Genomic DNA, 15,267 nt, shown 5'->3' on the forward strand with positions numbered 1-15,267 from the left:
CCACCTACGCTCAATGGAGCACGTTATCATGATTTCATACTGGATACTCTACCTGTGCTGCTAGAACATGTGCCTTTACAAGTACGACACAACATGTGGTTCATGCACGATGGAGCTCATGCACATTTCAGTCGAAGTGTTCTTACGCTTCTCAACAACAGATTCGGTGACCGATGGATTGGTAGAGGCGGACCAACTCCATGGCCTCCACGCTCTCCTGACCTCAACCCTCTTGACTTTCATTTATGGGGGCATTTGAAAGCTCTTGTCTACGCAACCCCGGTACCAAATGTAGAGACTCTTCGTGCTCGTATTGTGGACGGCTGTGATACAATACCCCATTCTCCAGGGCTGCATCAGCGCATCAGGGATTCCATGCGACGAAGGGAGGATGCATGTATCCTCGCTAACGGAGGACATTTTGAACATTTTCTGTAACAAAGTGTTTGAAGTCACGCTGGTACGTTGTGTTGCTGTGTGTTTCAATTCCATGATTAATGTGATTTGAAGAGAAGTAATAAAATGAGCTCTAACATGGAAAGTAAGCGTTTCCGGACACATGTCCACATAACATATTTTCTTCCTTTGTGTGTGAGGAATGTTTCCTGAAAGTTTGGCCGTACCTTTTTGTAACACCCTGTATATCTGTGTATTTGAATACGCATGCTTACACCAGTTTCTTTGGCGCCTCAGAGTATCTGTCACAGAGAACTGAAACTGTAATTATGTCCACTCCCGCTGATGGTGTGTACTTGTACGATGCTAAATTGACGTCCGACCGTGTCTTCTGAGTGCTTCTCTTTTGTCCATGAGATGTGTGAGTCGTTTAGGAAACTTTCGTAAGCGGCAACACAGATGGGAAACAGTTACATAGCGTTTTCACTGGTTGGATACCCGCCTCCAGCTGCCATCGGCTTTGTGTACAACGTCTACATAAATACGCGTTTAGTATAGAAATTAGAAAAAGGGAAAATACAAGATTATTGATGTTTAGATATTAACATACACGACAAGAAAAGTAAAAAATGCAAAACCACAATAGGCAGTGATCCTATCTAGATTAATTGTAAGTTGTCTGATAGAAAAATCGCAAAATGAGAAGTACTGTTTTATAATGTAGAAGGTTTACTGTACAATGGGACTTCCAAGACCCGCTAAGAATTTTTTGGAAAATTAAAATTTCTAATTGGAATATTTACAGCTATCATGTTGTTCTAGGAAAGTTAGACATTTCTGGAAACAAAAAACCAAGTCCACAGATTTATAACTGCGGAATTTCGGCAGGCTCTCACTTTCAGATTCGGACATTCTAGAATACACTAATTCCGATTACGTGTAATTTTTTAAAGGGACAGTTTCTGGAAACCGGAAACATGTAGGATGTTCACTGATAAGCGGAGAATAAGGGGTTTTCATCAAGGTATATCAGTCTTAAAATAAACAGCAATTTTTGGGCCAAATTTAGAAGAGCACCTGATTTTACTGTATCGTAAATTTAAAATTTTTAATCATATAAAGTATTTCCTCAAGGACTAATTATATTATTACGATAGGTGGTCTGTAAACTATACATTATTTAATAAAATTTAGTGAAAAACAGAACGGATTGGAATTTATCAATTTATTGCATGTACTCGTAGTATACACATTTACGTGTATAACAGAAAACAAACAAGAAATAAAAATTATTTAAGGAGCTGGATTGTAACTGGTGGAGGTATTTGAGCTTGCTACGTGTTGCAGGTGCCTGACATGAGGGAGAGGGCCTTCCTCGTGGGAGTCTCTCTGGCGGCCGTTATCTGCATGACAGCCGTACACGCACAGTGAGTTTCTGCTGCTTGCCTTCTTTCTCTGTAATCTGTTCTGCTTATTGCTCACGACGGACTCCGTCTGGAAGTGTGGCGATTCGTAAATGAGAATAAATATGCATACCATACCATAATGTCCCTACCTAGTCAACATGTTAATGAATACAGTTGTTGTCTCTTTGGTTTGTTTCACAGCCTTCAAATATTGATTAAAAGAAATCATTTTCCTGCTGGACCTGCTTGTCATTTGAATGAAATGGTATTCAAATTTTACTTTTTATTTTATTTTTTCAAATAATAGACAGTTTTAGTTTATCCATAACTTATTTACATCGGTATTATTGATAATCACAATTTCTTCCAGAAGTACGCAAATAGGTTTATTATGGTTTAATACTGAGAAATGAATTTTGCGTCCAGTTGACAGTAAATGGATCTGACACATTTCTTAGCTAAGCAATGTTCTTCCCCTAGGACATATACTTTCTCTTATAACTTCTGTACCCTGTGGCCAATCGTATGTGCATTTTTTTTATTTTCACGTGTTCTTTTAATTCATCTACATGCTCTTATAGACTCGATTTACCAATGCTAGTCCAATTAGCAGATTTTCAATACTGTAAACCACAATCGGCATATTCAGCATTTCCCTGCATCCCACTTCTAAATGACCATACAGTCCGTTAGTTCCATCTACTTCGAGATTTCTGGTCCCTGTAGTATCTGTCTGATGCTGCACCGAATTTCCTTTTGTTTTGTGGGGAAAAACTGAGTACAAATTAATGTTTCCTTTGGTAGTGCACTTTCTTCCGTTGAGAGTTGCTAACATATCATTATAATTTCTTCCTGCCAATGATATCCATCACAGCCATGACTAGCTATAATATTTGCTTGATAATGTAATTCTTACTATGGCCTGATCACTGTATTTCGCTACTTTTCCTCACAAAATTTGTTTCGAGGATAGCTGATTAACACTGTTTTCTCCCAGTTAAATTCCGTGTCTTACATTTATAGCAAAATCAATGTAAGCTTCCTTTTTTATTTAGGCTTCTGTAGTTCCTAAGAAGTGAAATTACTCGACAGATACATCTTCTTATCATCTCAGTTTTGTTTAAAATATCACTCTCATTCTTGTCACTTTGAAATACACAAATTTTGTTAACAAGGTGGTGTAGTGGGTAGATCACTTGACCTTAACTCCAGAGGACAGTAGTTCAAGTCACTGCCCGTAGATTTACCATGGATTCCTTAAATCTCATAAGGCAAATTCCAGGATGGTTCCTTTGAGAAAAACACAGCCGCTTTACTTTTTCGTCCTTTCCCGATTCGAGCATGTCCACTGTCACTAATGACCCCGTCGCCAACGGGACGTTGAAACCTAATCTTCCTTCCTTTTTCTGAGAATGAACATGTATAGCTGACATAGCAACAATCACATGGTTTTGAGTTTTATTTTTTGTGTTTATTGTATTGTTTGTATTGGCCGTTTTCTTCCTTTTTCCAGTTTCTGGAAAATATAATTGGAATATTTAATTTTCCCTCGAACTAAAAGGAGAACGCTGAAAGTGATATTTCTATTTGTATTTACGACACGTAGAATTTCTTTTCCTCTGTTTCAACGTTTTCAATATAAATAAAAATGGACTAACCGCAGAACAACTCCTTAGCAATGTGGCAATCTTCCAAGATATCTCGGTCTAGTTTCATGAAGCAGTTGCAGCAAAGATACCGATCCCTCACCCTTACACAACGTTGACATGTAGCAGTTTTATACATTCGTTCAGTACATTAAGGCAAGCATTACATCAGCTGGTCACCCCCTAAAGTGAAGTTCACATTTCTTTGGCATAATGAATAGCGTACGAAATTTCGTAGATTATTAGGCATCCACTCTCATCTCATTCCTTGTGCAGTATAAAGATCTCAGACCTGTATCAGCCTCTAGTCCCAAATCCACTGTTTCTCTTACACTGCGTTCTCTGTTAGTTCTTACTAGTAAGTTCTTTGCATATAATCGTGTATGCGATCACAAAGCAGTAATTTATTGTTATTGTTAGGATCTTCTTTGATTCCTTTCTTATAAACTGCTACCATAAATGCTTACATTCTCTCCCTAGGTTTAGGTCATACAGTGCATTAAATATCTCGTCAAAATGTAAAATTTTTAGTATGGTTTGTTGTGCTTAAGCGTCAGAAACTGTGACGTTTGTTTATAGAAATCCAATGGAACATAACTACAGGTACGTCCAATGTCACACAGTTATTAAAAAACTTAGTGTAATGCATGATGCATTATCTTCTTACCCTAAAAAACGGTGCTTGGTGAGGTGCCATTACAGAGAAACTTCTAAAAAAAGGCCAAATGATGAAAGTTCGATCTATGTAACACAATTCAAAGTAGTCTCAACTAAACCTAAGATCGAAATTAGAACAACCCATAGCTTGGCAACGCTTGACATTAACATCGTGTGTTTCTTGTGACTTACGTCTTTCAGATATTTTAGCCATAGAAATACTGTTAAGTTAAACCATTTACATATTTTGATGAACATGTTAAATATGAAAGTAATGTTTTAACACTTGACATAAACATTGTGAATGTTGTTACAGTGTTCCACCCTAAAACGGTGCTTGGTCACTTTCGCATTTGTGTACAGCCTCATCTAGGCCAAAGACTAAATTCAGCTGCCTGCTTAGCATGTTATTTTAGCAGTGCGCTGGTGTTTTGTACACTTATTTTCTGGTGTCCAAAATTAAAGCAACAAACCGCTATTTTCCCGTCCTGTGTCTAATTCACGATATAATCACACAGATTGTCAGCAGATGTCCGTTCGATCGTGTTCTGCACGGAAGATGGCATTCTGGTCAACGGACAACCACACCAGCGATGATGTCAGGGCACCTATCAAACGGCGTAGTGTTTGCGGGTAGTCCCACATCCACAATCACTGTGTACACGGTCAGAAACGGTGCAGCATGGCACAGAGAAGATGCCTACCGGACTCTGCGGTGGATGGCCGTAGGAAGAATGGCCCGATTGCCCGATGGCTTACTGTGAATCGTTCTGTTGTTTATCGGATGTGGCAACGGCTTATAGAGACCGAAACTGTATCCTGAAGACTAGAGCAGTGCCGAACACGTGTGACATCAAAAAGAAAGGATCGTTATTTGGCTGTAATGGCACGAAGGTACTGCCTTATTACTGCACGGCAACTGTCATCTGATTTCGCAGCATCCACTGGACGTGTTGTATCGAGGCAAACTTTGTAAAGAAGGGTTCAGCAGAGTGTGATCTTTATTATCGGAGACCTGCTGCATGTCTACCTCTGACGCGCCTGCACAGAAGACGACATCTAGAGTGGAGTCGTCAACATGCCACCTGGATGGTCGAACAGAGGGCAAGTGTTCTTATCACAGATGGGTCCGGATTTGATCTCGAGAGTGATTCTCGATGGATTCGGAGCTGGAGGGAACGTGGAACATGGTTCCGGGACCCAAACATTGTGGAAAGAGACCGATAGCGAGGAGAATCCTTAATGGTGTGAGCAGTGATTATGTTGACCTTGCGGACACTTTAGTGAAATTGTACGGGTGAATCGGCAAGGTTTAATGGTTGTCAGGTATCGTGACGAGAACTTAGGACCTCATTCGCGGTTGTTGCGCAGTTCTGTAGGTCCAGACTTTGTTTTGATGGACGGTGATGCTCAACCTCATAGAGCACGGAGGACATTACACACATGGCGTGGCCTGCTCGTTCTCCCGATTTGAATCCCATAGGGCATGTCTCGGACGGACTAGGGAGACGGGTTACATCACGTCAGCACCCACCAGCCACTCTCCAACACATGCGAGCAACTCTGCACGAAGAATGGGCGTCATTGCCTCAACACGAGATTGATGATGTCATTCACAGTATGCTCTGTTGCTGTCAGGCCTGTATTGCTGCCAGACGTGGTCACACCTTGCCAGACGTGATCACACCCCATACTGAGCACATTAACCGGTTGTGTGCACAAATCCGTTAAGTTGAAAAAATGATGAACGTTTTATCTGTCGTTATGCATGTTACAGTTATTTACCTTCTGTATTCTTCACATTGTTTCCACTTTACTATCACCCGTTTGTGCTATTCTGTGCCAAAATAACCGCAACCTTGCAAAATTTCCGTTGTTGCTTTAATTTTGATTATCACTGTAGAACCATTTATATGTGGAAATACTTAAAGTTACACCATTTAGGTGTTTTAACGGAGATTTTAGACGTGAAAACAACATTGTGACACTTGAAGTAGACTGTGTTGCTGACGTATTTTTCACATAATTTTAGAATTGGAATTACTCTAAGTTGCACCCTTTACATACTTTAGACATGGAAATAACATTGTGACATGACTTGAACACTGTGTGTGTGTGTGTGTGTGTTTCTTTTTGCACATTTTTCATAGATAGTACAGACAACTTCGATATGGATATATTCATTTGTGTCCCAGTGTTCCTTACACCAACTGCGGTACAGAGATAGAACTAAGCTCATTGACAAGTGCTGTTTAAGTACTAAGTTCCACTACTAATGCCAGTTCACACCAGTACTGTCAATATATTTTTGACAGAGAATCGAATTTTTTTTAACATGGCAGACAATTCTTTTCATTGGAGTACATCTGAAGATGATGTCAAGTTACACAGTTTGCTTGAAGCTTACATATTCTGATAAATAATACAAGTCGTTTGGAAACTTTCGAACATAGCGCAAAAAATCAGGTTTATGTGTATGTGTGAATGCGCGCGCGCGCGCTTGTGTGTGTGTGTGTGTGTGTGTGTGTGTGTGCGCGCGCATCTGAATGGGTGATTGGGTGGATATGCACATGCTTACATATTTTTTTATAAATTAAATAGGTTGTTCGGGTACATTTTAATATGGTGCAAAAAATTCAGGTCATTCAGACTTTTTGAACATGGTGCCAATTTCTACAGTTTAGGTGAAACTTACCTACTTTCATGAATGAGACAAATAGTTTGGAGATTTTTAAATACGATGCGATAAAATTCAAATCGTTCAGATCGTTTTCAGCATTCTGGCAACATACTGATTTACTGGTTTTGTGGGTGTTTTTAAATTTCCCGCCAATGGGACGTCATGTAAAGTGAGTGTGGCTTGCCACATCATGATGTTGACATCATAGATAGGGGGCGTGGCTTGTGATGTCATGGGTATGCAAATGACGTTACAAATTTGAACAAAGTATGCCAGATTGACCATTGTCTTTCTACTCATACAAAATTGAAAGTCTTTATACATTTTCTATAGTTGTGGAGAGTTTGACCTGGTCAGCATGGATAGAGGTGACTGGAATATCTAGGCAAATATTACTGCATATTCGGTTAACTTAACTTTAGGTGAAACTTTTCTTTGCAGACCGTACATTTGGATAGCTTCTTATGTAAAATTTTTTATCATGAGATAATGAAATAAATCTATTCCAGTGGGTTAATCATCTCTTTCTTGATTCATTTTTTCAGCTCCTCATATGAACAACATGAAATGACACAGTGTTGGAGACTTTACTGCTCTTGTACAGATACACACATCAAAAAATGTTTTTGCATCACCTCGATTCCGAGAGTTCCGGAACCTATACAGAAAATTGGAACAGAGATCAACATAAACATCATTTCCGCCCTTTTTATTGCTCATAAAAACCACACATTGCATGTTGTACCTTCGTACAGCGAGACCTTCGGTGGGGTGGTCCAGATTGCTGTACACATCAGCACCTCTAATACCCAGTAGCACGTCCTCTTGTATTGACGCGTGCCTGTATTCGTCGTGGCATACTATCCACAAGTTCATCAAGGCATTGTTGGTCCAGATTGTCCCAGTCCTCAATGGCGACTCGGCGTAGATCCCTCAGAGTGGTTGGTGGGTCACATCGTCCATAAACAGCCCTGTTCAATCTATCCCAGGTATGTTCGATAGGGGTCATGTCTGGAGAACATGCTGGCCACTCTAGTCGAGCGATGTCGTTATCCTGAAGGAAGTCATTCACAAGATGTGCACGATGGGGGTGCGAATTGTCGTCCATGAAGGTGAATGCCTCGCCAATGTGCTGCTTATATGGTTGCACTATCGGCTGAAGGATTGCATTCACGTATCGTACAGAGGTTACGGCGCTTTCCATGACAACCAGCGGTGTACGTCAGCTCAAAAATGCCACCCGAAAGCAGCAAGGAACCTCCACCTTGCTGCACTCGCTGGAAAGTGTGTCTAAGGCGTACAGCCTGACCGGGTTACCTCCAAACACGTCTCCGACGATTGTCTGGTTAAAGGCATATGCGACACTCATCGGTGAAGAGAACGTGATGCCAATCCTGAGCGGTCCATTCGGCATGTTATTAGGCCCATTCTGTATCGCGCTGCATGGTGTCGTGGTTGCAAAGACTGATCTCGCCGTGAACGTCTGGAGTGAAGTTGCGCATGATGCAGCCTATTGGGCACAGTTTGAGTCGTAACAAGATAGCCCTGTGGCTGCGCGAAAAGCATTATTCAACATGGTGCCCGTTGCTCTCACGGTTCCACCGATCCGTAGGTAGGTCATACACTGCAGTAGTAGTAACCCTTGGGAGGCCTGAGCGAGGCATGTCATCGACAGGTCCTGTCTCTCTGTATCTCCTCCATGTCGGAACAACATCGCTGAGAGCCCTTCCTGGCACAGAGTAACAATGCGGGCGCGATCGAACCGCGGTATTGACCGTCTAGGCATGGCTGAACTACAGACAACACGAGCCGTCTATTGGAATGACTGGGACTTATCGGCTGTCTGACCCCCTCCGTGTAATAGGCGCTGCTCATGCATGGTTACTTACATCTTTGGGAGGGTTTAGTGCCATCTCTGAACAGTCAAAGGGACTGTGTCTGTGATACAATACCCACAGTCAACATCTATCTTCAGGAGTTCTGGGAACCGGGGTGCTGCAAAACTTTTTTTGATGTATGTATAATTTTAAGTATACAGATTGAAGTGGCGAGTGAAAATTTGTACCAAGGCCTGGAATTGGACCCAGGTCTCCTGCTTACTAGGCAGGTGCGTTCCCTCCTCGATCCAAACTCTCACTGACGCCCCAATCTACTTTAAATTCCCACTTACACACGAGCAGAATTGCCGAGGATCTCTTCGAGTGTAAGGAGGAATTTAAAATAGGCTGGGGTGGCAATGAGAATTTGGATTCGAGGAGGGAGGTGTGCCAGGGTAATCCGTACAGTTGTGTGAACCGTTGTGCCAAGGTGGGTTAGTGACTGACGCACCTGCCTAGTTAGCAAGAGACCTGGGTTCAGTTCCCGGCCTTTTTACAGATTTCCACTCGCCGCTTCAATCTGTATACGTAAAACCGTATCTATATGAGATCAGTGAAGTCCCTGAAACTGTGCCATTTCATCTGTGTAAGTACCTGCTCCTGGGTTTCAGGCTGGATTCCCTATTTACGTTCGATGCCGAGGTGTTATTCCTGAACATGGAGAGACGCGGCAATTCTGTTCATGTGTAAAGGGGAATTGAAAGTAGACTGGGGTGCCACTGAGAATTTGGATCGAGGAGAAAGATGTGCCATGGTAATCCGTGCATTTGTGTCAACCGCTGTGTCAAGGTGCCTCAGTGGCTAATACGCCTGCCTAGGTGGCAACTTAAGCCCCTTATTTGGTACAATTGGTCGCGCAATTTTATCAATGTATTACTCTATCTAACTAACATATGTGACAAGGAATGAACAAAGTTGCTATGATCACCACAGTGCTTTGTTATGTATGGTCCTGTTGGAGGTTGTATGGCCTTTGATATGACTTAACTAGCCATGTACAAGGGAACCTAAAGTTAAGCATAGACTTCGAACCACGACACACTTGACATTTTTAGCTGAAACAGCTCACTGACTGAGATTAAGAATGCGATTAGTAACGGAATAAACATTCGGACTAACCAGGGACTGAAACCTGGATCTTTCGATTTGCGGGTATGGTCTGCCAACGGCAAATGCTGCAGTAAGTAACAGAGAGATGAAGTTACAATGAATTCCAGACCTTTAGCTGCTTATAGGCATTGATAAATTTCAACGGGGACAGTTGAAAATGTGTTCCCCGACCGGGACTCGAGCCCGGGATCTCCTGCTTACGTGGCAGACGCTCATTCTTGAACATTCTTGAACAAAGTATTCGCTACTAAAAGCTGAAACTTGTTACAGAACTCAATTAGTCTTTCTCCTCTCACATTCCTTGTCCCAAGCCCATATTTTCCTGTAACCTTTTCTTCTACTCGTTCCCCTACAACTGCATTCTAGTCCCCCATGACTACTAGATTTTCATCCTCCTTTACATACTGTATTACCCTTTCAACATCATCATTCACTTACCCTATCTCATCCTCTTCAGCTTGCGACGTCGCCACGTGTACCTGAAATATCGTTATCGGTGTTGGTTTGCTGTCGATTCTGATAAGAACAACCCTGTAACTGAACTGTTCACAGTAACACATTCTCTGCCGTACCTTCCTCTTCATAACGAATCCTACTCCTGCTATACGATTTTCTGCTGCTGTTGGTATTACCCTATATTCATCTGACCAGAAATCCTTATCTTCTTTCCACTTCACTTCACTGACGCCTAGTATATCTAGACTGAGCTTTCGCATTTTCATTTTCAGATTTTCTAGTTTCTCTACCACGTTAAAACTTCTGAAATTCCACGCCCCGACTCGTAGAACGTTATCCTGCGGTCGCAGGTTCGAATCCTGCCTCGGGCATGGATGTGGGTGATGTCCTTAGGTTAGTTAGGTTTAAGTAGTTCTAAGTTCTAGGGGACTGATGACCTCAGCAGTTAAGTCCCATAATGCTCAGAGCCATTTGAACCAAGTCTCCTCCCGGTGATCCGAATGGGGGACTATTCCGGAATCTTTTGTCAATGGAGAGATCATCATGACACTTCTTCAATTACAGGCCACATGTCCTGTGGATACACGTTACGTGTCTTTAATGCAGTGGTTTCCATTGCCTTCTTCATCCTCATGCCGTTGATCATTGCTGATTCTTCCGCCTTTAGGGGCAGTTTCCCACCCCAAGGACAAGAGAGTGCCCTGAACCTCTGTCCGCTCCTCCGCCCTCTTTGACAAGGCTGTTGGCAGAATCTGATAATTAATCTTAATTTAAGCAGCGGTGGGATCCGAACCCGGGACCGAAGACGTTTTGATTATGAATCAAAGACGTTGCCCCCCCCCTTTTTTTTCAATAACCGCAGCAGGAGCAGGATGACGGGTAGGGCAGGGGTCGACACCAGAAGCCTGGCGTCCGCCGCTCGTGGTCTCGCGGTAGCGTTCTCGCTTCCCGAGCACGGGGTCCCGGGTTCGATTCCCGGCGGGGTCAGGGATTTTCACCTGCCTCGAGATTACTGGGTGTTTGTGTTGTCCTCATCATTTCATCATCATCCAGGAAAGTGGCGAAATTGGACTGAGCAAAGGTTGGGAAATTGTACGGGCGCTGATAACCTCGCAGTTGAGCGCCCCACAAACCAAACATCATCATCATCATCATCATCACCCGAAGCCTGGCCAACCCGTCGCCATACCCACGCAACGTGTTCTAGGATAGAAGGATCAGGGAGAAGATTTAGAGGGTTTTCCTGTGTGTTATTTTATTTATTTATTTACTGAATTTTTATTGTACGAGGTGCATTCAAGTTCTAAGGCCTCCGATTTTTTTTTCTAATTAACTACTCACCCGAAATCGATGAAACTGGCGTTACTTCTCGACGTAATCGCCCTGCAGACGTACACATTTTTCACAACGCTGACGCCATGATTCCATGGCAGCGGCGAAGGCTTCTTTAGGAGTCTGGTTTGACCACTGGAAAATCGCTGAGGCAATAGCAGCACGGCTGGTGAATGTGCGGCCACGGAGAGTGTCTTTCATTGTTGGAAAAAGGCAAAAGTCACTTGGAGCCAGGTCAGGTGAGTAGGGAGTATGAGGAATCACTTCAAAGTTATCACGAAGAAACTGTTGCATAACGTTAGCTCGATGTGCGGGTGCGTTGTCTCGGTGAAACAGCACACGCGCAGCCCTTCCCGGACGTTTTTGTCGCAGTGCAGGAAGGAATTTGTTCTTCAAAACATTTTCGTAGGATGCACCTGTTACCGTAGTGCCCTTTGGAACGCAATGGGTAAGGATTACGCCCTCGCTGTCCCAGAACATGGACACCATCATTTTTTCAGCACTGGCGGTTACCCGAATTTTTTTGGTGGCGGTGAATCTGTGTGCTTCCATTGAGCTGACTGGCGCTTTGTTTCTGGACTGAAAAATGGCATTCACATCTCATCCATTGTCACAAACGACGAAAAGAAAGTCCCATTCATGCTGTCGTTGCTTGGCAACATGCCACACGGGCAGCCATGTGATCGTCCGCCAACATTCGTGGCATCCACCTGGATGACATTTTTCGCATTTTCAGGTCGTCATGCAGGATTGTGTGCACAGAACCCACAGAAATGCCAACTCTGGAGGCGATCTGTTCAACAGTCATTCGGCGATCCCCCAAAACAATTCTCTCCACATTCTCGATCATGTCGTCAGACCGGCTTGTGTGAGCCCGAGGTTGTTTCAGTTTGTTGTCACACGATTTTCTGCCTTCATTAAACTGTCGCACCCACGAACGCACTTTCGACACATCCATAACTCCATCACCACATGTCTCCTCCAACTGTCGATGAATTTCAATTGGTTTCACACCACGCAAATTCAGAAAACGAATGATTGCACGCTGTTCAAGTAAGGAAAACGTCGCCATTTTAAGTATTTAAAACAGTTCTCATTCTCGCCGCTGGCGGTAAAATTCCATCTGCCGTACGGTGCTGCCATCTCTGGGACGTATTGACAATGAACGCGGCCTCATTTTAAACAATGCGCATGTTTCTATCTCTTTCCAGTCTGGAGAAAAAACATCGGAGGCCTTAGAACTTGAATGCACCTCGTATTTTGTTGTATGTGTGGAATTAATTTTGTTTTATTAGGAAAAAGATCCTACAACTGCTGCAGCCGAGCGTCCGAGTCGTCTTCTCGTCTGTTGGTAGGGGTTCCCCCCCCCCCCCCCCCCCCCTGTTCCGTCCATAGTGGATCAATATGCTCCAGGATTCTTCTTTAGGTTCAGCTTCTCATACCCGGAACGCCCAAGTGAGCAGGAGGATCCCCAATTAATGAACCTAAATAATTAGAGAAGTGGGGCCTGTTCTTCGGGTGGTGGCCGAAGACTACATGTGTCGACATCAGTAAAGACCAAACTCGAATGTGCCTTTGTGAGCATCTCGAAATATGTAGTAAAGGGCCATGACTGTTAGCCTGTTAACGGCGTTCGTCCTGGCCGGTGGAAAAAATACACCGTCGGGGCGCAATATACCATCAGGGGAGATACACTCCGGCAATCGCCGCAAGAGTAACGCCAGCATGCGCAACGTGAGTAGCCATCACTCGCTGGTCGCGGCACAAGTCAGATGATGTGCATCCGAATCAACGACTGAGCATGTCGGACACAGGGGGTCGTCCGTCAGACGAATGGAATGTACCCTCCGACGAGTAGCGAACTTCCCGTTCACAACCACGTACCACAATGAACGCACCGTAGTAGGTAGAAAAGGCGTGTGTACTGCTCGCCACACAGCGTTCCAGCCAACTTCGGGATGTCTGTGTGCGACCGTATTGACAGGCTGCTGCTGTTGATAAAGGTGATAGTAGTCTTTCGAACTGGGCATCCGTGTCGTCGGAACGTCTGATTTTAAGTAGCTGAGGTCAATCAAGAATTCTCTGATGTGGGAGATCGCCAGCGAAGTGTGTCCTACAGAAACCGGGGAATGTGGAGAGTGTGCTGTCACTTCAGCTGTCAGGCTGCCCGTCAGATTGGCGTGGGAAGAGGTCCACGTGCGACGCATAGTGTTGAGATAAAGCGATCGCGCACGGTTATAAACATGAATTAAACCGATACCGCCCGCCCGCTGCGGCAGTGTCAGGGTGGCGTATAGGACTTTGAAAACAAGACCGGCGCTCACGAAATTCCATATGCTGCTTGAAATCTGTCGGCCATCGTAACTGTCAAGGGAAGGACATGCGCAAAGTAGTTCAGTTTGGGGACAAGATAGGTGTTGACATAATGTGTTTGTATGAGGATGTCCATTCGACGCAATTTGTTGTCCTGTATCAGAGCATGTGTCTGGCGTAGTAGCCGACGGTACGTAGCCGCCGCCACACCCAGACCACGGGTTCTATGATTGTAGCCACAGGAAAAGGATGTGTAAAGTTCTTCACAGCATGTCTACCGAGTAAGACGAATCTCCAAAACAGCAATGATATAGTAAATGTTTTACTTCACAGAAAGGGATACATATATATTAAACTATTGAACTATTAGCCACCTCTTCTTAATTTAAAAGATATTCACTAAAATTGTTAACACTCAAACAGAAAGAAACATTATAAAGAAATAAAAAAGAAAACAAGCTGGCTTTAGAAGTGGAAATGAGACGATGGACCACTTGAAAGCCACGAATGAAAACGCACAGAATGGAGCAGTACGTATGGTGTGACGCTTTGCCTGAGATTCATAGTATTAAAAAAAGCTTTTGATTCCGTTTTAACAAGATCTATACTAACAGTCAATGAGAAATGATTAAATGATTCACCGATTATCCGTATACCGAAGAACAAATATTCCATTGCTACAGTTTCTCTAACACTTCATTGTAATAGTGGGAAATTAAGAGTTCTAGTTGGGGAAAGGCAGTATGACTTCATATCACCAAAAATATTCTCACGCAGCTCTAGAGGAACTTTTCAGATGTTTTACTCTGTTTAAACGAAGAAGAAGAAACTGTTCCTTGAACAGACATGAAGCACCATCGCTTTGCTGCTGTGTTTTCCTTCCCTCTATTGCAAGTAAACCTCAACAAGGAATGGAAGAAATTCAAAGAGCTAGGTATTCGTATCAATATCATAATTCTACAATAATATATAATCAACACATCGAAAAGAAGACACGACGTCATAGAACCATTTGTTTGGTTTTCGTATTTAACACAGTAGATAACAACGGCTGAATGAGGAGAAAAAACAATAAACTGAAGAGTGGAACTTTCGTGGGTGGCTTTTGTTAAATGGCTCTGAGCACTATGGGACTTAACATATGAGGTCATCAGTCCCCTAGAACTTAGAACTACTTAAACCTAACTAACCTAAGGACATCACACACATCCATGCCCGAGGCAGGATTCGAACCTGTGAGCGTAGCTGCAGCGCGGTTCCGGACTGAAGCGCCTAGAACAGCTCGGCCACCGCGGCCGGCGGCTTTTGTAAACTAAATAGTTTTCGGTACTAAGCGGACAGTTGACAATCATGTAGTATTACAGGTCACAGCAGTTCTCAATAAAGAAAATAAG

General features: G+C 43.3%; 1 protein-coding gene across 1 annotated transcript in view; it reads left to right on the forward strand.

Annotated features, from left to right (window-relative positions):
- The window catches only part of LOC126183627 (glycine receptor subunit alpha-2), a 515,719-nt gene that overhangs the window by 221,947 nt on the left and 278,505 nt on the right, over window positions 1–15,267 (forward strand). The window contains exon 2 of the mRNA XM_049925747.1: window positions 1,744–1,823. Within this exon, the coding sequence (XP_049781704.1) occupies window positions 1,753–1,823 (71 nt within the window). The 5' untranslated portion in view covers window positions 1,744–1,752. The remainder of the gene's footprint in view (window positions 1–1,743; window positions 1,824–15,267) is intronic.

This window comes from Schistocerca cancellata, chromosome 4 (genome assembly GCF_023864275.1).
Source record: "Schistocerca cancellata isolate TAMUIC-IGC-003103 chromosome 4, iqSchCanc2.1, whole genome shotgun sequence".
Classification (NCBI taxonomy): Eukaryota; Metazoa; Arthropoda; class Insecta; order Orthoptera; family Acrididae; genus Schistocerca; species Schistocerca cancellata.